Source organism: Trichomonas vaginalis, chromosome V (assembly GCF_026262505.1).
Source record: "Trichomonas vaginalis G3 chromosome V, whole genome shotgun sequence".
Classification (NCBI taxonomy): domain Eukaryota; phylum Parabasalia; order Trichomonadida; family Trichomonadidae; genus Trichomonas; species Trichomonas vaginalis.
The window spans coordinates 21,725,673-21,752,621 of record NC_067207.1 but is presented as its reverse complement, the minus strand read 5'-3'; the positions used below and the strand labels follow the sequence as shown (position 1 = coordinate 21,752,621).

At 35.4% G+C, this 26,949-nt stretch overlaps 11 protein-coding genes across 11 annotated transcripts, besides 1 other annotated feature; 7 read left to right on the top strand and 4 right to left on the bottom strand.

The window, feature by feature from the left end:
• Positions 1–468: 468 nt before the first annotated feature.
• TVAGG3_0379760 (dynein heavy chain family protein family) lies at positions 469–5,587 on the top strand (the record flags this gene model as incomplete). The annotated part of the gene is made up of 1 exon (XM_001321744.1): positions 2,705–5,587. The coding sequence occupies one exon, from the start codon at positions 2,705–2,707 to the stop codon at positions 5,585–5,587; it is 2,883 nt and encodes a 960-aa protein (XP_001321779.1).
• A 253-nt stretch (positions 5,588–5,840) lies between these two features.
• On the top strand, positions 5,841–7,294 carry TVAGG3_0379750 (ankyrin repeat protein family; the record flags this gene model as incomplete). The annotated part of the gene is made up of 1 exon (XM_001321743.1): positions 5,847–7,277. One exon carries the CDS (start codon positions 5,847–5,849, stop codon positions 7,275–7,277), a length of 1,431 nt encoding a protein of 476 aa, XP_001321778.1.
• A 78-nt stretch (positions 7,295–7,372) lies between these two features.
• On the bottom strand, positions 7,373–8,534 carry TVAGG3_0379740 (ATP binding; the record flags this gene model as incomplete). The annotated part of the gene is made up of 1 exon (XM_001321742.1): positions 7,391–8,506. The coding sequence occupies one exon, from the start codon at positions 8,504–8,506 to the stop codon at positions 7,391–7,393; it is 1,116 nt and encodes a 371-aa protein (XP_001321777.1).
• Positions 8,535–8,581: 47 nt separating this feature from the next.
• On the top strand, positions 8,582–9,769 carry TVAGG3_0379730 (uncharacterized protein; the record flags this gene model as incomplete). Its single annotated transcript, XM_001321741.1, has 1 exon — positions 8,582–9,769. One exon carries the CDS (start codon positions 8,582–8,584, stop codon positions 9,767–9,769), a length of 1,188 nt encoding a protein of 395 aa, XP_001321776.1.
• A 141-nt stretch (positions 9,770–9,910) lies between these two features.
• Positions 9,911–11,419, bottom strand: TVAGG3_0379720 (N-acetylgalactosaminyl-proteoglycan 3-beta-glucuronosyltransferase protein; the record flags this gene model as incomplete). The annotated part of the gene is made up of 1 exon (XM_001321740.1): positions 10,232–11,419. The coding sequence occupies one exon, from the start codon at positions 11,417–11,419 to the stop codon at positions 10,232–10,234; it is 1,188 nt and encodes a 395-aa protein (XP_001321775.1).
• Positions 11,420–11,676: 257 nt separating this feature from the next.
• Positions 11,677–12,943, top strand: TVAGG3_0379710 (uncharacterized protein; the record flags this gene model as incomplete). The annotated part of the gene is made up of 1 exon (XM_001321739.1): positions 11,683–12,939. One exon carries the CDS (start codon positions 11,683–11,685, stop codon positions 12,937–12,939), a length of 1,257 nt encoding a protein of 418 aa, XP_001321774.1.
• A 402-nt stretch (positions 12,944–13,345) lies between these two features.
• Positions 13,346–13,495: a mobile genetic element.
• A 119-nt stretch (positions 13,496–13,614) lies between these two features.
• On the top strand, positions 13,615–15,282 carry TVAGG3_0379690 (ankyrin repeat protein family; the record flags this gene model as incomplete). Its single annotated transcript, XM_001321738.1, has 1 exon — positions 13,615–15,282. One exon carries the CDS (start codon positions 13,615–13,617, stop codon positions 15,280–15,282), a length of 1,668 nt encoding a protein of 555 aa, XP_001321773.1.
• Positions 15,283–15,587: 305 nt separating this feature from the next.
• Positions 15,588–17,228, top strand: TVAGG3_0379680 (vesicle docking involved in exocytosis; the record flags this gene model as incomplete). The annotated part of the gene is made up of 1 exon (XM_001321737.2): positions 15,595–17,226. One exon carries the CDS (start codon positions 15,595–15,597, stop codon positions 17,224–17,226), a length of 1,632 nt encoding a protein of 543 aa, XP_001321772.1.
• Positions 17,229–17,909: 681 nt separating this feature from the next.
• Positions 17,910–19,543, bottom strand: TVAGG3_0379670 (phosphoprotein phosphatase protein; the record flags this gene model as incomplete). The annotated part of the gene is made up of 1 exon (XM_001321736.1): positions 17,984–19,429. The coding sequence occupies one exon, from the start codon at positions 19,427–19,429 to the stop codon at positions 17,984–17,986; it is 1,446 nt and encodes a 481-aa protein (XP_001321771.1).
• A 1,077-nt stretch (positions 19,544–20,620) lies between these two features.
• Positions 20,621–21,768, top strand: TVAGG3_0379660 (phosphoprotein phosphatase protein; the record flags this gene model as incomplete). The annotated part of the gene is made up of 1 exon (XM_051232052.1): positions 20,641–21,744. One exon carries the CDS (start codon positions 20,641–20,643, stop codon positions 21,742–21,744), a length of 1,104 nt encoding a protein of 367 aa, XP_051101782.1.
• Positions 21,769–21,876: 108 nt separating this feature from the next.
• On the bottom strand, positions 21,877–26,562 carry TVAGG3_0379650 (uncharacterized protein; the record flags this gene model as incomplete). Its single annotated transcript, XM_001321735.2, has 1 exon — positions 21,907–26,562. The coding sequence occupies one exon, from the start codon at positions 26,560–26,562 to the stop codon at positions 21,907–21,909; it is 4,656 nt and encodes a 1,551-aa protein (XP_001321770.1).
• Between the last annotated feature and the right edge of the window lie 387 nt (positions 26,563–26,949).

The window sequence follows — 26,949 nt, the reverse complement described above, 5'->3', positions numbered from 1 at the left end:
TCTCGGAAAGATTTTCGAGAAAAGAGAGATCGACAAAGACCACATGAATCTTCCTGACAACGTCATGGTTGTTTTACCAGAATATATCCCTTACATTTACGAATTCGAGTTGATGATGAATTACCAAATTCCTTTAATGATAATTGGTCCTTCTTTATGCGGAAAAACCTATTTTGTTGACACATTTTTCAAGTTACATCCTGAGATTATGCCATTAACAATTCCTGTCAACAAGTTCTGCACAGAGAACTCCATTTCTCAGTACATCGACAGAACAATCGAGATGTGCAGAGTAACAGGAGTTCCTGTTCTAGAAATTCCTCGTTTGGCTTTGATTTTTGACAATTTAGATCCATCAATGATTCACGTGATGGAATACATCAGATCATTGCCAAGTACAAAGAACAGATATCTCCAGAACGCAATAATCATTGTAACAAGTAAGACATACAAAGGATTTCCAGCTAGATTCCTTTCAAGGTTTTATTTGATGAATTTCAGTTCTTTGACAATCTACACAATTGATTTCATGTTGACAACCGTTGCAGAACATCTTGGAGTAGAAAAAGAATATACACAAGTTGCTCTTTACATGATGAAGAATATTCCAGGCAAATTCCATTTCATGAGGATTTTGGATGCAATTTCTGTTTCTCAACATAAATCAAAACCACTAAATTCAGATTCATTAGAACCAGCGCAAACATTGTTAGGAGATTTCAGATTCTTAATGACACATAACATGGATATTGAAGACATAAAGAATTTCAACACTTGCTTCAGACAAATTGTCACTGAACCACACGTTCTCTCCATTTTCCTAACAATTATGGATGGAACTAAAAATGTCTTCCCTGAATTTGCAAAAGATTCTTTGACAACAATTAATTACACTGGAAATCCAATTGAATTGTTCAGAGAAGAACTCGAATACGTACTAAACATGCAATCAACACCTGCAGACATTGCTGTTGACACTGTTTTGTACAGACCGATTTTGAAAGATTATGTTTTACTTTACAGAGGAACATTCTTCCCAGGAAGTTCAGTTATAATGAAAGGAAAAGATGGAATTGGAAGACATACGATGTGCAGATTCATTGCATCAGCAAGAGAAATGTTGTTTATGGAATATGATCCATTAGACAACAAGAAATCAAGTGAACAATTAGCGAATACTATCAGAACAAGTGTTCTCAAAACAAAAGAAGCAATAATTTTAGTTCCTTATGCAAAATTGGATGAAAAAGGAAGATCAATTATCAACAACATTGTTTATTATAGTAATTGTTATGATTTGTTTGGCCCTGAAAAATACTTAAATCTATTAACAAGATATCAGGAATTCACATCTTCTCATATTACCAATATAGAATGTCACAAGAAAGTATCATGGGAAATTCATGATAAAATTCATTTTGTTTTCAGTGTTGATGACAAATTTAATGATGAATCATTAAATATTTTCCCAACAATTTACTTCGGAAGGAATTTGACTGAGTATTCTCAATCATGTGCAGAGGATTTGATAAAGAGTCCAGGACTCAAAGAGATTGTCCAAGACAAAGAAAACCAGTTATTTAATGTTATTTCCAAGGTTTTCAGGTTGGTTTCAAGAGTCACTCCTTTAACGAGATATTTCGATTTCATGAGGACATTTAAATATGTTTACAGACATCTTTCATTTGAATCAAGCCATGTACACCATTTGGCTAATGAATCAATTGATTTCGTAATGACAATTGAGAACCAAGTCGCTCAATTGGAACAAGAAATCAAAAACTTGGAAGGATGTTCTGAAAATAAAGATACAGAATTCGATGACAAAGAATCGAAACTCAAAGAAAAGAAAGCTTCTGTTCGAAAACGCCTCAATATTATTAAAGAAGAGGAAGAAAAGAAGACAAAAGAACTTGAAGAACTCGAAAAACAACTCGGTGAAGCAAAGAATTTATCAGTGGATACACAAAGAAATGCTTCTTTAGCATTAAACAAAGTTTCAAGTGCTCCTCAACAATTAAATTCTTTCTTCACGAACAGATTCTTTGTTAGATTGTTCGAATTACTTTGTTTCTTCATGGGAGATCCACCGAAATTCGAACCATACGGTCGTCAATTGGCAACAGATTCAAACATCAAATTGACATTACAAAAGAGAGTTTCTATCCAAAAGCTGTCAAATAATGCAGAAAATGCAGAAAAATTGATAACTCAAAATTACGATGAATTGACATCAATGAGTACTTTTGTTAACCAATTAACAGACTACGCAATTGAGATGTGCAAAGCAGCACATGCTTCATCAGATCTCCAACAGAAAGATGAAGATACAGCCAATAAAAGACTCGTAATAAATCAAACTTTGGAAAATTACAAGATTGAAAAAGATTCAATCTTCGAAATTCTCCACGAAATCAAAATGGAAGAAGAAGATTTATTGAACAATAAATCCAACTACAACGCGAAGAACAGTGACTACAACGCGTTAGTTACAAAAAGACACGAAATGGATGAATTGGTCGATAAACTCTCACGATTAAATGACAGATGGATGGTCATGAGTTCAAAAGAAGTCGAACAACAAACGGAGAACTTCAGAAATTCCGTTTTAACAGCTTTCTTCTTGACATATGGTGGCTGCAACTTCAATCTCATTGACGATGTTGTTAAAGCTATCAATGATTTGCCAGTTAAATGTTCTCAGATGAATCCATATGAAATCATTGGTTCAGTCATTTGTAGTTTGGATGCAGAGAAAGACATCAAGGTTTCGGATATGGGAATATCCTTGAAATTCACTTTATTCACGAGATTGGCATTCCATTCGCCAAGAACTCCATTGATTTCTGATAATGATAGTTACATTTTCGATTCAGTTCTAAAAACAATTCCTAAACCGGAAAGAATGATAGTTTCTCTTGAAACATCGAATATAATGGATAAATTCAACGAAGCAGCTGAAAAAGGATTGACAATGATCATTATTGATGTTGAAAAGCTTACTCCGAACCTTCAATTCTTCCTTAGAATGGCGAGATCTAATGATGGAAAAGCAACTTTCGACATTGGACAAAGAAAAGTCAAAGTTTCTGAACAATTTAGATTGATTTTGTTCACTCCTTTGCCAATGAATGATGTTCCAGAAAACTTGAAATCTGTTGTTACTCCTGTGGACTTTTCTAAGTTCTCCAAGGGATTCCCAAGAGATGTAATCGAAAGAGCATTCATCATGAAATACAACACGAAAGAATTGTCAACAATTGCTGATCCTTGTTTGACGAGAATGCAAAAGTTGTATGAAATAAATACAACAGAAAAGGATTTGTTAGAAATAATTAATGATATAAGAACCAACCAAAAGGAAGATATCAATTACGTATTGGTTGAAGACAATGAAACATTTACTTCTTTGTTAACTGTCAAGAAACTTTTCATTGGCTTGATAAGTGAAGATATTGATTACGAAGAATTAAGTGATAAAAAGAAAGTTGTTTTGCATCCATACGAAAACGCAATTGATATTTGTGAATCAATGTGGCTCAGCTTATCAAGATACCTTCCAAGAGTTTCCAATTTGTATTCATTTAGTTTCTCCGGCTACATGGAAATGATAAATCAAATCATTTCTGAAGTAACTGAAATTGAGAAATTACCAAGATTATTCATTGCTTCCGTTGAACAGAAATACTTCAAATCGATGACAATGAGAGATTCCATCTTCTTCATGCTCATTTGCTCATTCTTTAACAACTGCAGACATGGATTTACTCATGAAAGTGACTTACAAGTCATTGCACAACACATTCAAGCAGAATATGATGGAAGAATACAGATGTTTGGTCCTGAACCAGGAAGATCTTCTTTCGACCAAATGAAGTTCGTAAATATTTTGGGACTTTACAAATTGGCAACATCATTAATTTGCGACAATTTCGATGAACACTTCTTAGAAGCCATTCCTATGGATTCTATTCCTTTGGACCAACCAATAGTCATTTTAAAGAACACAGGGAGAACATTGAAATTGGACATCGATGATGAAGAATGCTTGGAATTCACTTATGGAATCGAATCCGATTATTTAACTTTGATGAAAAGCGCTATAACAAGAGCAAGAATACATGGAAATCGTGTTATTGTGTATTATGATTCTCCGAACCCTTCAATCGCTACATTTATTAATGATAACATTGACGCAGTAAATACACAACCACCAAATGAAAAATTCCAGTTAATTATTTCTTGTTCTACATCAGAATACATTCCTCATTCCGTAATGTCTCGTTGTGTTGTGTTACAAACCAGAGAACCAGTATGTGTAGCACAAACAATGAGACATTTGAAGCCAGTTATCTGTTCATCAACAGATTTCCAACTACATTATGCAATTGCAACAGTTTTCGCAATCCAAAACGTAAGAGCTTTCCTTGGACCTTGTGGCTTGTTCAATGCACAGTTCGTCAATGTCGAACTCATTAAGAGTGTCATGGAAAGACTTAAGTTTGATAAAATCACTGTTCCTGCTGCGAGAAAAATCACTGAATCCATTGTATCAAATTCATTTTGTTACAAAGATGATTGCGACAAAGTTATTGCACATTTGAAGAAAATCATAAATCCAGACATAACTGATGACATTTTCACATTCACAAGGTCACAGTTATCAGCTGGATCTCCATGGATTATACCTAAAGATAACAAAGGATACGATGAAGTTGTCAGCCATTTACCTGTTTTACCTGCTCATGAAGTTTTGTGTGTTGATAGAAGTTTATCATCAATCACTGAATCATGGTCACTTTCTCGATGGTTAAGTGAACCATTTATGACATTAGCAAGAGATTCAACGATTGATTCAACAGCGAAACTTTCTTCCATTTTGGTTACTATTCCTGATCCGATCGAAATTCCTTTAACTCTTGCTCCCTCTCCAGCATCAATTATTGCAAAGAAAGAAGCGAGAATCTACAACGAAACAATCAAAGCTGTGAAGCAATCAGTCCAGAATCCAACTAAATTCACTCACATGTGCGTTGCAAATGACATAAGTCCTCCTGAATGGGGAAAGGCAGCTCACATCAACGCACCAATAAGAATTGCTGCTTTCTTCAGAGCATTGATAGCCAGAAGAGAGTTCATCGATATCTGTGTCAAGACAAGAAATCTTCCAAAGAGAATAGATGCAAACAGTTGCTCAGATGTCAAAGCTTTGGTTTCTGCTGTTTGTGCAAGTGTTGCAACGAATTTCTCTGAACAAGATGCTGTTTTCGAGTTAGAACGCGCAAGTGATTCACCTTTGGCATTGGATGGAGTTGCAATTGTTGGTTGGGGATTCGATCCAAGAAGCAAACAGTTGTCGCAGCCAACTAAAGTTACAAAACCATCAAGTAAGATGTTTACTTTGCATCTCAGAGCTCAACCTTCTTCTTCCGAAATGATGATTGTACCAATTCTCCTTACTATTGGACCAAATACATTAGATAACTATGTAGCAAGACTGGCAATAAGAGGAGACTTATCTTATGATGATATGATAATCAATGGAGTTTGCGCTGTTTTGCATCTTCCATCATCATTTGAAGAATAACTTATTTTATTTTATATTTTGTTTTAAATTATAATTAAATTGTTTGTTTTATTTAATAATCATTACAATTTCTATCTTTAGACTTTCTGTTTTAGAACAGAAAACATATAACGTTGCACATTTTAAATAAAAATGACAAATGTGATATTACATTGCTTTATCGATGAAAAGTTTCCCAATACTAAGCTCCAAATTTTGATTTATTTTATAATCAGATTTTTTGTAAAGTTTCGACATTTAAAAAATATAACAACACTACATGAATATGAATTACGAATACATTGCTGCTCACATTAGCGATTATATTAAAAATGAAAACTTCTTCAATACATTTGACATAGAAGATATCAAAAAAATCATGAAATATTCAAATTTAACAACAATTCAGTACATTACTCTTCTTAAACAATCTTCTAAAACTATTAGTGCCAAAAATTCATTTATCTGTACACGAAATGCAAATGTAACGATCCAAAACAAAGAAGAAGTTGTTTCAATTCTGAAATCTGTCAAAAAGTACATGAAATTCAAAATAATGGATGGAATCATTAATATTTTGGATCAAAAAGAGAAAGAATCACATGATTCTACAGAACAAATACAAAAACATCAAGAAAAATTAAAAGAAATTCAAAATCAAATACAAAATGCGGCCAAAGAAACAAATGTCAATCAAACTAACGAAAGTTCCAATCATTCTAGAGAAATTTTAACTAAAATTGCAGAACTTAAGAAATCTTATGATATCAAAAGTGTTTACAAACTCTTTGAGGAACTTTCTACAAAAAGAAATCAGGAAATGATTCAAAAAGCCTGTGAAGAAGGACTTTGGGAAAAGGAAACAGCATGTCGTAAAAATGTACTTCATATAGCATGTGAAAAAGGAAATCTCGAACTTGTTAAATCACTTATCGAATGTAAGTGCGATAAAGAAGCGGAGGATGGATTTGGATATACTCCACTTATTACAGCATCCTCGAATAATAAACTTGAAGTTGTTAAATATCTCATCTCTGTCGGGGCTGATAAAGAAGCAGTGGAAAATCGAAATTCTACTCCACTCATTTGTGCATTAAGAAATGGTCATATTGAAATCGTTAAATATCTCGTCTCTATTGGAATTAATAAAGAAGCAAAGGATTCTGAGAGATCTACTCCACTCATTTGGGCATCAAAAGAAGGCCTTCTTGAAATCGTTAAATATCTTATCTCTATTGGAGCTAATAAAGAAGCAAAGAACAAATATAGATATACTCCACTCATTTATGCATCAGAAAAAGACCATCTTGAAATCGTTAAATATCTTATCTCTGTTGGAGCTGATAAAGAAGCAATGAATAAAGGGAGATATACTCCACTCATTTATGCATCAAAATGTGGTGAACTTGAAGTTGTTCAATATCTTATCTCTATTGGTGATGATAAAGAAGCAAAGGATGAAAATGGATATACTCCACTCATTTCTGCATCAAAAACGGGTCATCTGGGAGTCGTTAAATATCTTATCTCTATTGGAGCTGATAAAGAAGCAAAGGATGATATAGGATCTACTCCACTCATTTGTGCATCAGATAACGGCCATTATGAAGTTGTTAAGTATCTTATCTCTATTGGAGCTGATAAAGAAGCAATGAATCTATTTAGAAAGACTGCTTTAGGTGTTGCAAAGGGTGATGTAAAAAGTACCTAATAGCAATTAGGGCTAAGTAACCAGGGTAATTAAATTTATTATTATTTTTTAAAAAATTAGTAAAACAATTAACAATTTTTAGTAAGATAAATAATAAAACAAATATAAGTTATTTAGCTGTGGCATTTCAAACTAATTATATTTTCACCTTCTTCGCGGTATTCAGCTTTTGTAACCATCATCTCGTCAAAGAAGAATTCGTGTGTTCCGAGTACAGAACCACCAATCCAAACAGCGTCACGTCTCTGAGGTGGAGCAATTACAACGATTTTCATGGAAGGAGGAGCTAAAGCAATGACTTCCTTCTCAATTCGCTCTGCAATACCTGTAATCATCGTTGTTCCACCAGATAAGAAGATACTCTTATACAAATCTTGCCTGATATCGATATCACACTTCATAATTGAGTCAAACATGATTTGGTGGATACCTTCTGCTTCCTTATTGGCAATTGTTGGTTCGAATAATACTTCTGAGCAGATAAATCTCTCTTTTCCTACTTGATAATACTTTCCACTTGGTAAACGTAGTTGTTCGAATGTTTCTGGTGATTGTTCTTCAGCTTGGTAGTCAATAGGAACATATGAGAGCTTATCTTTCATTGCTCTGAACTCTTCAAGCTTCCATTCAGCTGTTGATGGATCTTTTGTTGTAATAAGTCGTTTCATGTTTTCTGTAAGGAAACTACCGCATAGTTCTGTATGAATAATTGCATGAGGGATCGTATATCCTTCGTAAACTGGAACAATTGATCCTAAACCTTCGCCATTATCAAAAACAAGGCCAGTTCTACGTCCAATGGAAAACAAGGAAAGAACTGATTGCTGTATTGACGAAAAACCTCCGCAGTTGAACTTTTCAAATAAAATTTGAGCCATTTTTGCTTTGTTTTGCTGTGTACATGCTGGTTTTTCGCCTGTTAGGATGCAAACATCTTCCAGTGGACAATGAAATTGATTTGCAAACAACTCGTCCCAAAGCTGCGTTTGGAATTCCCAATTTTGCACGACACCATTTTCTATTGGATTTACGAGGTTTAATAGATTTTCCTTTGCAAGAGCTTCATTTCCTACAAAATACGCTTTGTTTTTTATACCAACCATATCAGCATTTTCTTTTGCTGTTCCGACAACTGTTGGAATTATAAAATGTGGTTTTTTAGTACCTGCAAATCCTGCTTTAACAGAGAAGGTACCATTATCTATAACAATTGTCTTCATATCAGTCATTTTTTTTATTTCTTTGATTTTTTTTTGTAACGAAATTTTAAACGTCACTTTTAACTGATCCTAAAAAGTGACAAGATGATTGATTCTGACGAAAGTAGCAGTGATAGCGGGGCGGATGTTCATTTTAAAGACGATGTTATAACGTCTGATGGATATTCGATAGATGATCTCGTTGCAATTCGTGAAAAAGATACCGAAACAACTGATATTGACACATCCGAAGACATAGACAAACCTGAACCAGCAAAATTTGTTGCACCTTTTAAAATATCAACAGTAGAACCTGAGGATCCATCTGTATTTATTCTTGAAGACAGCAATTTTCCACAATTGACTTATGACTATATTCTTTATAGTCAAGGTAAATCACTATCAGTCCATAATTTACAGCCATGGGAAAAGTTGGCACTTGAAAATTTCGTAGATTTCTTAAATCCAGATCCAGACATTTTTTATGGAGCAATTAGAGAATTAATAGACACCAAATCAGATTCATTAGGATTTGCTTTAATGGAATACGGTGATAAATTCGAAGAATCTTCATTAGAATTCAGTCATTTTCTTCAAATCTTTCGCGAAGCATCAGAAACGGCCGAAGAAATACTATTTTTCATACTCGGAGCAATCAAACCAGAAATGTTCAACGCTCCATCAACAGAAACTCAAAATGTGATTATTCATGACTTAATAATTTTGAATTTTGGATCATTACTTACACCAAAAGCAATCCAACATTGCGGAGCTTATAATTCTCTTATCAAACTACGCCAGTTATTTAATTACGGAATTAGAGAAGCAAATTTCCTTGAAGATATCTCTAATGCTTTAGTTTATCTGTGCAAAGAGACAAAGGAATCAAATATCTCTTTAATTACTTCATATCTACCTTTGAATGGCTTAGGAAGTGATATCATGATTTCCGCTGGAGTTAAATTGATATGGAGTTTCATTCCTAATGATGTAGACGAAACACTCGACTGGTTACCATCAATTTTACCTACATTGAAGAATCTCTGCCAGTCAAATCCAACTGCAGCTTCAGCTGTTGTTTCTCTGGTCGAAGCAACTGTTGCAGCTGCAATAAAAGCAGGAGAAATCGACCAAGAAATCGTAAAATCAATAATTGAATCAATGAAATTTACGATTCCAAGAACAGATCCAGCAATGCTAACCCTTTTGAAGGAACAGCTGCAAGTAACCAGAACACAGCTCGAATTACTCTTGAAATCTAATTTTGTTGTTTCATCTCAAACTTATGAATAATTTTTCTTTGTTTCTTTTGTTTTATAGAGTATGTAAATATTTGTTATATACAAATTTTATATTTTTACTTGAAAGAGTATGAATATAGAGAAATTTTCAAAATATCTCAGTTAATTGATCAATAGCAACATCAAAACATATCTCGTATATGCACACTGAATCACCAAATCATTACATCTCATTGTGAATGAATGAAACATTCATAAAAAAACTGTAATTTCGAATTAATTTCTTAACCTAAGTTAGTAATGCGATTTTTGTCCTTCATAATGATCTTTATTTCACCAGATGCAGTATATTTTAACAATTTTCAAGTATAGATAAAGAATTATATTCTGTAATTCTAATATAACTAGTGTAACTATAATGAAGATTCAGAAATTATTCATAATAACTAAATAAAATCTTTAACAACAATCATAACATTAAAAATAGCTATATAACAAGAATAATAAGAATAAATTATGGCCAAACATATTCTTCGATAGGTGGACATTTCATTCTAGTATATACATGAGTATAATTTCTTATTTCGTAATGGTCTGTCCACATTTTTCCTTGAGGAACAGTATCATCGCAAATAATTTCAAGAAGGAAGTTGTCATTGTAATACTGCTTGTATGCAACAATTTTATCAACTTCTTTTTCATCAAAAACAGGGATATACTGTGACGTTTGCCTCTGTAAAAATGATTCAAAATTATCTGTTAATCCTAAATAGTAACCAAGCATCAAATTATAAGAATGAAGCTTTGTATCCATATATATCGTATATTTATTACCAGCAACGTCTCTCCAATCAGTAAATCTCGAAGCATTATTTGATGGCAAATTAAACATCGACATATATGAATTTCGGACGTAATAAATTGATGATATACTTAATTTATGGAAATTGACCGGATGCGTGTTAATATTAGCTCCATCTTCTATTTCTGAGATAGGTCCTGTTGAGAAAAACTTATCATCTCTTCTAGACAATATCCTACCTTCAATCCATTCTCTTGGAAATGCATCATGCGAACATTTGGCAAATCTCATCGAACCAGCGTAGTATCTGTGAGTAAACTTCGCATTGCACTCTGTCATATTATCTACTATTCGCGCAAAGTAAGTTGCCGTGATACAAACGCCTGCACCACCTTGTGCAAATAAAATACATTCTTCCATTTCCTTTTTTCCGAAAACTACTTCTGGCCATGCACAGTATAGTTTGCCAATAAATTTACTTTCTTCTGAATTGTAATCTTTAAGTAACGCAACAAGGTTTCTTGCAATAGGAAATGAATCATCGTCACAGAAAAAGTACCATTTCTTACTTGTATTATATCTGTAAAAGTGTTCCATTGCTTTCATGAATCGTGGCTGGGCTCTTTGCCATGCTGTAACAAGATAATGTTGTCTACAGTCGCCGAGCTCGAAAAATAAAAGTTTTGTAGGTGATGCTATACTTTGAAGCTTTTCTTTTGATCCTTTTGGATAAAAATCTGAATAAACTGCAACTTCTGGAAATTGTTTAACCCAGGTGTTACATGCAGCTACCATTCTCGTATTTATGCATTCTTTTCCTGACCACACAGCTACGCCAATATCGTGTATTGTCAAATTGGGATCAGAAAGAGTAAGATAGGTAAAAAATAGAATCATCATTCATAAATTTTGATTTCGTACATGACAATTTGCATAAATAATCATTATTATTAATATCAAATCTATTTAGATACAAAATAAATGATTATCTCAATTTTTTGAAATAAATAATTTTGAAAATCGATTTGTTTTATCATTTGGACTTTTAAAAATACATTAAAACAATTTTGATAATGATTCATCAAGTAAATCTCGAAATTAAAAAAATTGAGCAAAAGAAAAAAATAAAAAACGAACTCTTTTTTTTCATCCTAAAAATTTAAATGAATCCAGAAGAATGTTTTCAGCATGCACTTGATCCAGGCGCCACCGAAATCACAAGTCAGAAAAATATGGAGCTTTTTGTGGCTGAACTTGCAAAAAATGGACATATTACTCAGCAAGATACTTGGATTACTTCACTTTTCCCACAACCATCACCTGCTCGTCCAGTTACATTTGAAAACTTTAAACGTGCAGTTATCGACACAGAGTTTAAGAATGAAAGATTGGCATTTGAAGAACATTGTGCACATGTTGACGAATCTCTCGATTTACTTGAACGACAAGTCAAGAAAGCGCTTTCATATCCATCAGACGTCGTTAATTTACACTTCATTCTTAATACTATTCAAGATTTAAAGCAGACAATTGCAGGATCAACAGCAGCAACAGATAACGAGCAAGATAACAAAGTTCAGAGATTCAGAAACTTCTTTTGGAGTCGTATTGACGGCGTTGATCCACCAATACCTCAACCAACTGCTCAAAGAATTGCATATGTCGGCCAATTAGTTAAGAATCAGAGAAAGAAAGTTCAACCACCTGTTAAATCGCGTAATGGTACTAAAAAGCAAATCTGTCCTGGTGTTTGCTGCTTTGCTGCTCAAGATGCTGCAAAGAATTTAATAGATGTCATAGAAGTTGATGCATTGACAGCCTCATATACAGCATACCATAAGGAAGCTCTAGACTTCGAGATAGCCCGTGAATTCCTTCCTTCACATTGTTTCAGATCTCCTTTAGATATGAGATGCGAAACAGGAGATAAAGTCTGGTTTATGTACGATAGCAACCGATATCTCCCAATTTTATCGTTTTTCCGTGGTCCAACTGCAATTGGCGAACAATCTCCACTTTTTGCACATTGGAGATCCAGAATTGCAACAGCATTGTGCGATTTAACAATGTATGGCTCAAAGAGACTTGCAGCGCCTTTAGGAGCTGCTAATATTAATGTAACCGCAGATGGCGACCAAATCTGCATAGTAGATGCAGAATGGGGTGCAGACAAAGATGTAGAGGCGCATGATGAACCACTGGCAATTCCATCATTAATTAAAATTATTGATGAAATTATTTTGCCAAATTTGCAAGGTCCCGTACTTAAATGTATACTTGAAATTGCTAGAGAAGGAGGATGCACCATTTTTGATATTGTAAGACATCCTTACTTCAGAGCTTTGCAATCTCAAGGCGAAGTTAAGAATCAGATCGCTCTTTCAAGGTCTAAAGGTGGTGAAACAACCATTGAAGATTAAATTGTATGTATTTTTAATATTTTTAACATGAAATATATTTCTATCTTTCCTATAATATTTTTCAATAACATATCATACAGTACATCTGCTCGCATAACATAATACTTTTACAAATCATAATTTATGCACAATTCAAAAAATTTGCTATCAGAAATTCCTTGGATTTTAATGTTTCCCTCATCTTTACTTAGCATTGATACCAAGTTTTATGAGTTTTGCTCAATTTGTGATTTGTAAAAGTACACTGATGTTTAAACATCAGATAATCAAAATTCTTGAAAGAATTTCGATTACACTATATTTTAATAGGAAATCATATGCTTTGGCAAGAGCAAACTAATTATGCATTATTTGATTTTGTTTTTCACAGATTCGAAATTGTCAGATTTTTGTAAAATAAAAAAATGGGAACAGGACAAATTTGCCACACGGCACTTTTTTAAAAAAAAAATTAATGGAGCGGAGCGATACTCTGCTGCAGGAGCCCCAAGGCTCCCAATCATTACGAAAGGGTGCCTCGGGAAAAAGTGACACTTGGCAAATTTGTCCCGCACTCTAAAAAAACGAGTCAAGCAATTGTTCAGAATTTTGAATATATTGGGGCTCATATCAAAGATTATATTGACGAAAATAAGTTTTTTTGATACTTTCGAGAAACAGGATATCAAAAAAATCATGAAATTCTCACATTTGACAGCAAATGACTTCATTGCTCTTGTAGAACAATCCCGTTCTGCAATTAAAGCAAAAGAATTATATAAATGCATTGGAGGTGCAACAGTTTCTATACAAAGTTTCGAAGAAGTTATTTCATTTCTTAAATCAGTCAGAAAATCCTTTAAACTTAGAATTCTTGATGGTGCTATTGATTTTTTATTACATACACTACAAAAGCAGGTAAATCCAAACGGCGATGAAGAAATGGCTACACTTTTGTCTCAACTCAAACAAATTACTGAAGAAAACTATGAATTAAAGAAAGAAATCCAAGAAAAAGAAAAGATTTTTGATCAAGTTTTTGAAAAAATTAACCAGAAAGAAATCCTTCCAAAGATATCCAAACTTAAGAGATCGAAAGATTTCGATAGTGTCTACAATTTTCTTGACGAACTTTCTATTCAAGGAAATAAAAAAATGATTACAAAAGCTTGTATTGAAGGTCTTTGGGAGAAGGAAACTCCATCAAAACATTGGTTTGAAGAATCGATGAATGTACTACATGTGGCATGCGAAAAAGGAAATCTCAAACTTGTTAAATCTCTCATTGAATGCGGCTGCAATAAGGAATCAAGGAGTAGACGAAATTATACTCCACTCAATTTTGCCGCAGAAAATGGTCATCTTGAAGTTGTTAAATATCTTGTTTCTGCTGGAGCTGATAAAGAACCAAAACGTTATGGTAGTTTGCCTCCACTCATCTCTGCATCAAAAAATGGTCATCTGGGAGTTGTTAAATATTTAATCTCTGCTGGAGCTAATATAGAAATTAATGATAGTGAATTGAGAACTCCACTCATTTGGGCATCAATAAATGGTCATCTTGAAGTTGTTAAATATCTTATCTCCATTGGAGCTAATAAAGACGTGGCTGATAACTATGGATATCCATCACTCGTTTACGCATCAATAAATGGTCATCTTGAAATTGTTAAAACTTTGATTTCTGCTGGCGCAGATAAAGCAGAAAACTTAGAAACTTCAGAACCTCCAATTGAATTTGCATTAAAAGAAGGCCATTTTGAAATTGTTAAATATCTTATCTCTATTGGATCCGATAAAGAAAGGCAGTGTTTCCGTCATGGTACTCCAATAGCTTTTGGAGCGGAAAAAGGTGATCTTGAATTTGTTAAATATATGATATCTATTGGAGCCAATAAAGATGGAAAGGGTTACAATGGATATACTCCACTCATTTATGCATCATCATATGGTCATCTTGAAATTGTTAGATATCTTATATCAATTGGAGCTGATAAAGAAGCAAAGAATAAAAAAGGATTGACTCCACTCATTAAAGCATCAAAAAAGGTCATCTTGATATTGTTAAATATCTTATCTCTGTTGGAGCTGATAAAGATGCAAAGAATAATGATGGATATACTCCACTCATTTATGCATCAAAAGGAGGTTATCTTGAAATTGTTCAGTATCTCATCTCTATTGGAGCTAATAAAGATGCAAAAGATAAAGATGGATGGACTCCACTCATTTGGGCATCATCCAAAAATCATCTTGAGGTTGTTAAATATCTTATCTTTGTTGGAGCTGATAAAGATGCAAAGAATAATGATGGAAAAACTGCTCTTTCAATCACTGACTCCAGAGATGTCAGAAATTATCTAAAATCCATTGGAGCTAAGTAATCCAACAATAAAAGCTAACATAATAAATGAATTCATCATTTTCTCATCTAAATACAGAAACTTTGATGATAAAAAAATAAATATCTCGCCTTCTTATTAACAAAAATAAAATCACCTTATTAAAGTCAACTAAATAAGCTGTTTAATATTGTCTAAAATCACTTTTCGTATTCTTCAATTAGCTAATTGATAAAAATTTCGCATCAAAATCAATTTTTGCATATTGGTTTCTTATATTATATTCCATTTATCACTTTATTCTCTCCGATAATTTTTTGAAATTCAAAAAAATATGTTACGCAAAAGACAAGCGGAACTTATACAAAAAATCATCAATTTGAACGAACCATTATCAACATCTGGTCAAAAGACAGCTGTTAAATGGAAAGTTCTCATCTATGATGAACGTGGACTCTGCATTTTGTCAACTTTATTAAAAGTTGCCAGTTTAATGGATTTAGGCGTTACCTACCACGGCTTAATAACTAGTAAGAGGGATCCTATTCCAGATATCTCAGCAGTTTACTTAGTTGAGCCAACTCCAGAAAATTGCGCAATTATTTCAAATGATATTCAAAACAGTTTATACGATTCAGTATACATTAACTTCATTTCTAAAATTTCCGAAGAAAGCCTTCGAAATCTTGCAGAACAAGTTGCCCAAAATTCAGATGGTCGATGTGTCAGAGCTGTATTTGATCAATACGTCGACTTCTCATCTCCAGATCCAGGACTCTTTACATTATTCGAAAACAGGTCATGCATGAAGGACATTTACTCGTTTAAAGCTCAAGATACAGCTGAACAAGCATTTCGAGACATTGCATCCGGCTTGGTATCAGTCTTTCTTACAGAAGGTCAGATACCACACGTTCTATACCAAAATGGCGAAGCAAGTGCGAGCGAATATGTTTATCAATTATTCAGCCAGCAGATCAAGCCACTTTCAGGCAATTTCGAATTATGGGAGAGCAGAAAGAACAAATCCGCCAAAACACCGTTATTAATCCTTCTAGATCGTACAGTTGATTTAGCATCTGGTCTCCATCACTCCAGACTCTACCAATCTCTTGCAAACGATGTATTCGGCATTACAAGGAACGCAATCAAGGTTGGAAAAGAAACTTTCGACTTAGATACAGGAATCGACCAATTTTGGGCCGAAAACAGACTTTCCAACACAGGAGAAGTCATGAATACAGTTTCCAAGAACGTGAAGGACTTTGAGAGCAAATACAATGGAATCCAGGACAATATAAACGAAACAATTTCAGATCTCCAAAATTTGCAACATTTAAGGACATCTTTAGCCGCACACACAAAGATCTGCCAAGCATTAGTCGAAGCAGCAACACAGGATAAAATTATCGACATGAGCGATGTCGAAGAATCAATTTTGTCTCAAAATGGAGTTGACATCAGAAAAGTGACAGAAATTTTGAATTCCATCACAAAAATTGAGGACAAACAACGTGTTGCCGCCATTGCATATTTGTATGGTGCACAGCTTGACGCACTTGAGCAGATTGCAGGTCCAATGCCATTCCTCGAGCAGCTGAAACAGTTCAGAGCTTCGAATCAATCTTCTCAATCTGTTTTGGGAAAGTTTTTGAGAAAAGTCGCGAGCGGAAGCGGTGAAATTGAGGAGAAAGTTCCTGTTGTGTCCAGAACGAGGTACTTACTCGAGGACTCCATTGACGGCTACACTCTGAAGAATCCAGTCACAGGAGATGTCAATGAGAAACAGTTGCAAATTGGAGATGTCTTTGTTTTCGTTGTTGGACCAGGAAACTACATCGAATACGCCGGTCTGATGACAATGGCGAACAAGAGGAAGTCTGAGGGACTCGAGATATCTTACGGCTGCACTTGCATGCAGAGACCTAACGAGTTCTTGAAGGATTTGATTCAATTGTCTGAATAAAAAATATGTTTTATCTTTGTGATTAATCAATGAGGCTATATATATCTTCTATAGATGATTGTAATATAAGATATAGTAATATAAGATATAGTAATATAAGATATAGTAATATAAGATATAGTAATATAAGATATAGTAATATAAGATATAGTAATATAAGATATAGTAATATAAGATATAGTAATATAAGATATAGTAATATAAGATATAGTAATATAAGATATAGTAATATAAGATATAGTAATATAAGGTATAGTAATATAAGGTATAGTAATATAAGGTATAGTAATATAAGGTATAGTAATATAAGATATAGTAATATAAGGTATAGTAATATAAGATATAGTAATATAAGGTATAGTAATATAAGGTATAGTAATATAAGGTATAGTAATATAAGATATAGTAATATAAGGTATAGTAATATAAGATATAGTAATATATGATATTGTTATTTACTTTAAAGAGGACTCAAATTTAACTTTTGCTGAATGCCATTATGATTTGAAGATGAGATTTCGTAATATTGTTGAAAAACAATAGAGATAATGTAAAATACTTCGTCAATATTTTTCAACATATATAGTTAGGATCCCTGATAAACAAAGATTTCTACATTGTGAGAAACACACATGTTCAAATCTTATTTATATTTCAACTGTGACAATAAATGAGTAAAAAAATTCGTCATACAAACATTTATCGTATAATCATAAATAAAAAACGCAATAAAATATATATATATATTTCTATAAAATTATGGTGCATCAATAGTAGGAGTCTTTGGTCCTCTGCATCTCCTTCTTGTTCTCTTCTTCTTTGGCTTTGCGTCGTTTGGTTGTTGCAGTGCAATTTGTGCATCACTTGCTGTTACTTGTGCAGGCATCGAAGCCAAAGAATTCGGTGGAGGAGGACTGCATTTCCTATCACAGCTTTCAGGAGTATTAATAATGCTTGGTTTGTCATTCTCGTCAAGGGAATAATCATCAGAAGGCATCTCATTTGGCTGTGTCAAGAATGTTGGTAAATCTGATGATGATTCTTTGTCTGTTGTAGAACTAGACGTAGAACTCTCTGCCTTCTCTCTGAGAGAGACTTGTGTCTTGGATTTCTTAAGACCTTTCTTCTTCTTGATGATCTTTTTCTTCTTTTTCTTCGTGACTCCGGCATCGGATCCTGGAGCTGAATCTGATTTTCTCGGAATCAGCGGTGGAGGGTGTTCGCCTTGTAGTGTAACAGCGTTCCTCTGTCCGAGAGGTATCAGTTTGATGGAAAAATTAGTAGGTGGAGTATCTAATGTCACTGGTTCCTTTCTGACATAAGATTTTGTAGATCTTTGGAGTCCCATGCGACCATCGACGAGCAACATGATTGCTTTCTCGCAGTTACCATCTTCTGTGTCGTCGCCGAGTGAAAAGAAAGTAACTTCCCCGTTGCCTCTGAAATGGACGCAGCCAGATCTGTTCGCGAGAAGGCGGCAGTAGTCTGAACAGCTGAAAACTGTCATTCCGAGTGTACCTGCAAAAGCATGGACACCTGTAGTAGTGCATTGGTGGCCTCTGATCATAAATTTCAAATTATTCTTGGAAAGAAAGTCTTTAACGGCCTGTTTTCCGAAAAGTACTCCGGAACCTCTGTTATTAGACTCGTAATCTACATCCTTATCTGATGGATCTGACCAAACAAGGTCAGATATAAGAGATTGACCATCGTAGTTGGAGATGGGGAGTGATATAGAACGGATAGTGGATATCTTTTCTAAATATGGCGATAGACCACCATGAACACAGAATGTTTCTTTGTTTACAACAGCGGCTAATGGAAGAAATGAAAAAACACGCTGAAAGATGGCCCAAAGTGTTGGCTTTCTATATGATTCAACAATTTCTTCGTAAAAACCGTAAACTTTGTTGATATGGGAGAATTCATGATTTCCGCGTAATAAGTAAACTTTATCTGGGTATTTGCAGTACAATGCCATAAGTATCGTCATTACTTCAAGTGAGTTATCGCCGCGATCAACGTAATCACCTAAAAATAAGTAACGAGTTTGTGGTGGTGGTTTAAAAATTCTGAAAATACGTAGCAAATCTTCGATACTTCCGTGCAAATCGCCAACAACAACTACTGGATATTCCAACTCAAGTAGGGGGTCGGGATTTGCAGATAATTTTTCAACTGTTTGATGGCATAAGTCTGTCATATCTCTTTCTGAAAATCCAGGTAGAGGGGTCTCGGGAGGGATGGGTTTATCCCAAAGTTTTTCGTATGCACGAATCACTCGGTCTAAAATACTTGATTTATCTCCCATCTATTTGACTCTTTACATGTCAAAAATTACGTTTTCTATTGAAAACAATCTTAAAGTTGTTCAGTTGAAATTATTGATAAATTTTATTCTTTATTGGATGAAGATTAAGAATTTTGAATCAGTTGGTATGGTTGGCATTTATTGTCAAATTGATTGGATTTCAATGGTGATCCCCGCTTTTATCAAATATGACTTTTCGTTGGACCTTTGGACTCGTGAGAAGATGTTCACATTCTCCAACTCATATTTTGCATGGTCATATTATTTTTCATCAAAGCAACAAAAGGAATGCTTATGGAGAATGAAAAACTCAATTTTCTGAACTAATTGTATGCTAAGCATATATAATATCGTATAAGAAGGTAAATTATCTTTTGTGAAATCTGATTTGGAAGTGTGTTTAACTGTTATTTGATAATTTACCTTATCACATCGAAGTGTTATAACGGTATATATTAAGCTAAACAAATTGACGTTATCTCAAATTAAAAGATTTTATCGATTGCGGAAGTACCTTTTAGCTGTTTGAAATGAATATATTCTAGCCAAACATATCTTCTTTTACTCATTCATTAGTATGTACTTACTTTTTCATGATTATTAAATTCTTATTATAATAAAACAAAGAATTTGACTAATGTTCATAACAAATAACAAAACAACATGATTCAAAAAGATGCACATGTATCACAGATCTGAATAAAATATTGAATTTCCAAAAATCTTTTCTTATTTATCCTAACAAGTATTAATTGTAAAAACAATACATATGCATCAATTAGTCCGAGCATTCAAGATAAATACAAGATTTTACGGTATACAGATTTTTTTGTCAACTTTTCAAAATCCATTCATTTTGAGAGACAAATGCTAAATGGTCAAGAAAAGATTAATTGTCTCTATATCATATGCTTATCAAAATCAATAAAGAATATTGGACTTTTGCAAATAAACTATTGGCATAATTCAAAATATCAATACATTCAAATTCGATAAATTTCGGGAATAAAATATTCTTATAATACTGCAAATTGCAAATAATTTTTATCGATATTATCATTGAAAAATGAAATGAATGGAAATCGATAATCAAAATTCAAAATATGAGACCTGTGATTATAAGACAACCCCCACCAGCTGGAGACTCCATCAAGAAGTCAATGTCAAACATTATCTTCATGGAACTCAAGAAAATCCTTGTTCAATGGAAAAACGGACCTTCACAGATCGGAAGAATGTATCCCTTGCCAGTATTTGATGAACATGATATCGTTCAACTCTGCAGCGAAGTCAAAGACATTCTTCGCATCCAGCCTGCAGTAATTCAAAGAAAACCAGGAGTTATCATTGTTGGTGATTTGCATGGAAACTTTTTGAATTTTCTTCAGATATTTGCCATTCATGGGCTTCCTCCAAATCAAAACTACATCTTTTTAGGCAACTACATTAACTACGGCGAGTTTTCCCTCGAAGTTGTTATTTATCTTTTCTCTTTATATTATCTATTTCCATCGAACATCTCACTTTTGAGAGGGTCAACAGAATTCTATCCATCTAAGGGCCCTAGATCATTATCTTCCAATATTGATACAACCTATGGTCCAAATTCTATATTGAAATCAGTATTTTTAGAAACATTTACTTATTTACCTATTGCTTGCTTAATTGGAAACAGTGTTCTTTGCTCTAGATCAAGTTTAGTTTCAAGATATTCGAATTTACAAGAGATCTTTCATGAAACACTTCCCATTCCATGTGTTGTAGACCAAAGCCATCTATTTTTGAGTGGTCTTGCTAACGTTATTCCTTCAGAAGAAGTCCTTGAAGAATTCTTAGCGACAAACAATCTCAATTTCCTTATTTTTGGTGGCAAAAACGCTGGCGATGGCGTTGAAAATATGCTTGATGACAGATGTTACGCTCTTGCTTCAGATGCTCACATGGGCTACTGCGGAATCATAAATTTGGTTGGAAACCAACCGCCGTTTGCCATAATATTTACACCAGATTCAGATTTGCTACGAGAAAACGCTCAGATGCTGAGAGTTCGACCAATGTCAAATCAAAAAGTCCGACCAACGATTTGTTCGATTGTTCCTGATAGGAAACAGCCTCTTCCTGCTGCACAAATCAAGAGAAACGTGAGCAGATTACCAAGTCTTTCACCACAACCTCTTAATCTCGAACCAAAGAGGATAATGATATAATAATACGTTTTGTTTAGTATGTTTATTAAATACGATTAAAATTTTGTTTTTGTAACCTCATTTCAACTATTTAATTTAAAATAATTTTTAATTTAATGAGAATTTCTATTTTAAAAAAAGAGATTACAGTTTAAAAACGCGAAGAAATATTCAAATCTTTTATTATCTCATTCCTGGCATTGGTGGCATTCCAGGCATTGGAGGCATTCCTTGATTTTGTTGAGGTGGTCTTTGTGGCATTCCAGGCATTGGCGGCATTCCAGGCATAGGAGGCATTCCTTGGCCTGGTTGAGGCGGTCGTTGAGGTAATCCTGTCATCGGTGGCATTCCTGGCATACCAGGCATTGGTGGCATTGACATTCTGGTAGAATTAAACTGAGAAGCATTATTTTGGTTTTGTGGAGATGAAGGAAGTCCTGGCATAGGAGACATTGCCATTCGACCAGAGTTGAACTGTGATGTATCAGGCATTCCTCCTCCTGGCTGCTGCATTCCTGGTAATGGAGGCATTCCTTGTCCTGGAGGTGGATTTGGTCTTTGCGGCAAAGTTGTCATTGGAGTCATTCCTGGAAGAGGAGGCATTCCATTATTTGGTTGTTGTGGAGGCTGTTGTGACATTCCTGGTAATGGAGGCATTGGCATTCCTGGACTTGCAACTCTCGTTGAGTTGAACTGTGCTGCATCGTTCATTCTGTTTGGTTGTTGAGGAAGTCCAGGCATTGGTGGCATTGCCATTCTACTAGAATTGAACTGAGCTGCATCATTATTAGGACTTGGAGGAAGTTGTGGCATTCCAGGAAGAGAAGGCATTCCTCCACTTGATCCAGTTGGAGGAGGGACTCCTGGTAACTGAGGCATTGAATTCGCTGGCTGTATTCCTGGTTTTTGATTTGGCATCGGAGGCATTCCTGGCATTGGCGGAATTCTTCCACTTGATCCCGTTGGAGGAGGAACTCCTGGCATTGGCGGCATCGAACTTGGTGGTGATTGTCCTGGAAGAGTTGGCATTCCAGGCATTGGTGGCATTCCGCTATTAGATCCAGTGGATGGAGATGGAGTCGAAGGCAATTGTGGCATTCCTGGCATTGGTGGCATTCCATTGTTTGAACCAGAAGGACTCCTTGGTAAGTTTGTAGACAATCCTGCCATTTGGGAGTTCTGAGGAGATTGCGGCATTCCTGGCATTGGTGGCATTCCTCCAGGAGAATTTGATTGCGGTGGAAGCTGTGGCATACCAGGCATTGGCGGCATCGAACTTGGTGGTGCTTGTCCAGGAAGAGAGGGCATTCCTGGCATTGGTGGCATTCCAGGCATTGTTTGGGGAGGCTGCTGTGGTTGCTGCGGAGGCATTAGTGGCATTCCAGGCATTGTTTGGGGAGGCTGCTGTGGTTGCTGCGGAGGCATTGGTGGCATTCCAGGCATTGTTTGGGGAGGCTGCTGTGGTTGCTGCGGAGGCATTGGTGGCATGCTTTGCTGTTGAGGAGGAGCTGGTTGTGGAGGTAGTTGAGGCATTCCAGGCATTGTTTGAGGAGGCTGCTGCTGAGGCATTGGAGGCATTCCGACTGGTAGTTGTTGTGGAGGAAGTGCAGGCATTTCCTGTTGCTGTTGCATTGGCTGCACGTTTCCAGAGTTAAATTGCTGCTGAGAAGGTTCTGGTTGAGCGTTTCCAGAGTTATATTGTTGAACCTGTTGCTGAGGTGGACGTGGTTGAGGTGGAGGAAGTCCTCCTGGAATTGCTGGAGGTAATTTAGGAAGAGCAATTCCTCCTTGCATGTTCATCAAAGAAAGAGAAGGAAGACCAAGACGAGGCAATCCCATTGCAGGAATTCCCATTGACTGCATCTGTTGGTTCTTTCTTTGTGACGGAGGTGGAGTTTGTGGAATATTCAACATGATTCCTGTAATTGGCTGCAAATTTGCTGGACCAATCAACATTGGTTGGTTACTATATTGTTGTGTAGTTTCAGTTTCTTCTTGCAGAACAAATGATGATGTCCTCTTTGGTCCATATCCGAGTTGTTCTGGTTTAATGTATCCTGATGCAAATTGTGAAGTATCATTCGAATTATACTGTTGCTGATCAGCATATCCAGAATTATACTGTTGTTGATCCATGTATCCTGAGTTAAATTGTTGTTCTTGATATCCTGAATTGTACTGCTGCTGATCATCTTGTTGGGGAATTAATGATGATGGAGGAGGAATTGATGGCATCTGGTTTGATGATGAGAAACTCATATCTATTGACATTCTTCTCGATGACTGTTGGCCTGGTAATTGTCCTCCTTGTTGCTGTTCTATCTCTGATACATCAACAGACATTCTTCTTGGATGTGCCAAATTAGGTGCAGGAATCTGAGGAAGTGTTTGCTGCTGAAGTTGTGGCAATTGAGGAAGTCCTTCATTTCCTGTTGACATTGCTGGAGGTTCAGGCATTTCTGGTGATGACGGTGGAGGAAGGAGTTGAATAGAAACTTCTTCTTGTTGTGGTAAACTTGGCATTGTTGGAGATTGAGATTGAGGAGGTTCCATTTGTGGTAAGCTTGGCATCGCTGGAAGTCCTGGCTGTGATCCTTGTTGTGATGGTAAACTTGGCATTGGAGGTAATCCAGAAGAAGATCCTTGTTGAGGTGGTTGAGGTGGTAAACTTGGCATTGGAGGAAGTCCTGGTTGGGATCCTTGTTGTGGAAGAGGAGCTCCGATTTGTGGCAAACTTGGCATTCCTGGTGGAGAGTTTTGTTGAGGAGGCAAACTTGGCATCGGAGGTAATCCAGAGGAAGATCCTTGTTGTGGTGGTAAACCTGGCATTGGTGGCATTCCTGGTAATTGTGGAGGAGCACCAACAGGAGGTAAACTTGGCATTCCTGGTGGAGTGTTTTGCTGTGGAGGTAATCCAGGCATTGGTGGCATTCCTGGTAATGTATTTTGCGTAGTAGTTGTAGTTGTTGTAACTGAAATAGACATTCCAGGTAAAGGAGGCATGTTTGACATATTTGGACCACCCATTGTAGGCAATCCAGGCATCGGAGGCATTTGGTTCTGTTGAGGAGGTGCCATTGGATTGGACATAAAATTAGGAGGAAGAGGGAGAGGTGGTTGTGATGACGATGACAGCATTTTAACTTCAGAAACTTGTTTTCCTGTTCCTATTCCTCCCAAAGGATCTTCGAAACTAACATTGTTCTTCTGTAAATTAATCTGTTGAACAGTTATTTGGTTGTTAACTAATGTTGGTAACATTGGAACTAACTGTTGACTTTGAAGTGGTTCGTATTTAAGCAATGGCTCCAAATAAGGAATTGCTCCTACAAGACCTTTCAAATCAATGAAAGGAACTTCTTCTTCAAATTCATCTTCTTCGCCATGTTCTTCTTCATCGTAATTGTCATCACCTTCATCTGCTTCTTCTTCAGCTTCAAACTGCGTGTTTTCGTCCATTTCATCGCCTTCGTCAATGGAAAGATCAGCTTTAACAAATTGTCTTTGTGCTCCTGAATATTGCTGTTGGAAACGAGTAATGAATCTCTTGTATTGTACTGTGATATCACTCATAGGAACTGGACCAATTGATTGACCATTTGCACCTGGAAATCTGTAATCAACAATTGGAGGAATCTTGATTTCAGCTGGTCTTGATGCAACAGGAGCAATAGAAATGTCTTGTCTTGAACTCAGAAAAGATTCTTTTGCTTTGGCAGCTTTTTGAACTGTCTGTTCGAGATACTTTTCTATTGCTTTTGTATGGTTCTTCAGCTTTGTTTTAGCTTGCTCGTCGCCAAGAGATAGTCTTGTTGACTGAATTAAAGTCGATACGACATCTTCGATCAGTTTATCGAGATTTGTATCGCCTTGTTGTATTGTATAGAAGTAGCAAAACAGAACCCCTCTGAAGGATTGTGCGAAATAAACTGCTGGTTGATATGCGGTTTCACCTTCACCAGAAGAGATAGCTGTTTTCATTTTTTCGAAGAACTCTGTGGATATCTGTATGAATTTGTCGAGTATTGGCCCAAACATGTTTGGATGAGGGATATTTGGTTTCGAAATCGTGCCTTCAATAAGAGAATTGGCAACATATGTATGCTGAGTAATGAAGTAATATCCGTAGTAAATCGATTGCAATGAAGGAACTTTAGATGCGGCTTGTTGAAGATATCTGAAAACTTCATTAAAACGATTAATGTGCTTGGAAATCTGTTGGTATAAGATTTTCGTGTACAATGGGCCAATGAACATTGAATTTCTCGCATTCTCTAATGTATTGGCGAATTCTGCTTCAAGAGCTGGATCAATTTTTGGAAGATAGTTGACTTTTCTCAATTCTTTGCATGTTTCAAGATATATTTCTTGAAGACAAGAGCATGAGTGATACAAATAAAGAGAAATTGACCATTTCAGTAATTCTGTAAATTGGTACATTTTTAAGCAGATATTTTGCGCAAGACCTGTAAATTCGGAGTATTTGTTTGGAATACCTAATGTTGACATGTGATGCTGGAAACCAACGCAAGCAGCAGATAAAACGCTTGATGCAATTAAACAGACTTTGATATGGCCAGTATCTGCTCTGTTGCTGTATTGCTGATATATTGGTTGAATAGTTTTGAAGCAATTCATGATTTGATTGTAATAATTTGTTGTATCATCGTCGAAATATCCTTTGATGTTATCATAGCATACGACAAACTCTTGAACATGCTTAGGTAAGAATGCTTTGAGTGCTTCAAGAAGAATTTCTAAGCAAAGTAAGTTAACAGGAATTAATTCGAGTGTGTTATCCATAGCACAACATGTTAAAGCGATTTCGAGTGCATCCATCATGCAGTTTGTGTTCGCTAATCTGATTTTCTTTTCTCCTTTAGTGACCTTTAAGGAATTTAGAAAAGAATTGAAGGAATTTGTAAGCTTTACTTGAGAATTGACGAGAAATATCATATCTTTAAGTCCTACATAACCCTTTTTCTGGTTAATTTCTGAATTTAACTTGTCAAAAAACTCTTGATAATACGATAAATCTTTTGTCAGGTAATCATGGAAATAAAAAGAATATGCGAAGTTCGCCATCATTGACGCCAGTGGGAAAAGGTTGTCAAATCGTGGCGCTAAGCACTTGAGCGGTGGCAACTCAGGTGCCTTCGTCATTTCTGAGGATTTCAGAAGATCACAAATTTACATAGTGGTTAAGATATTTTTGTATTCATGTGA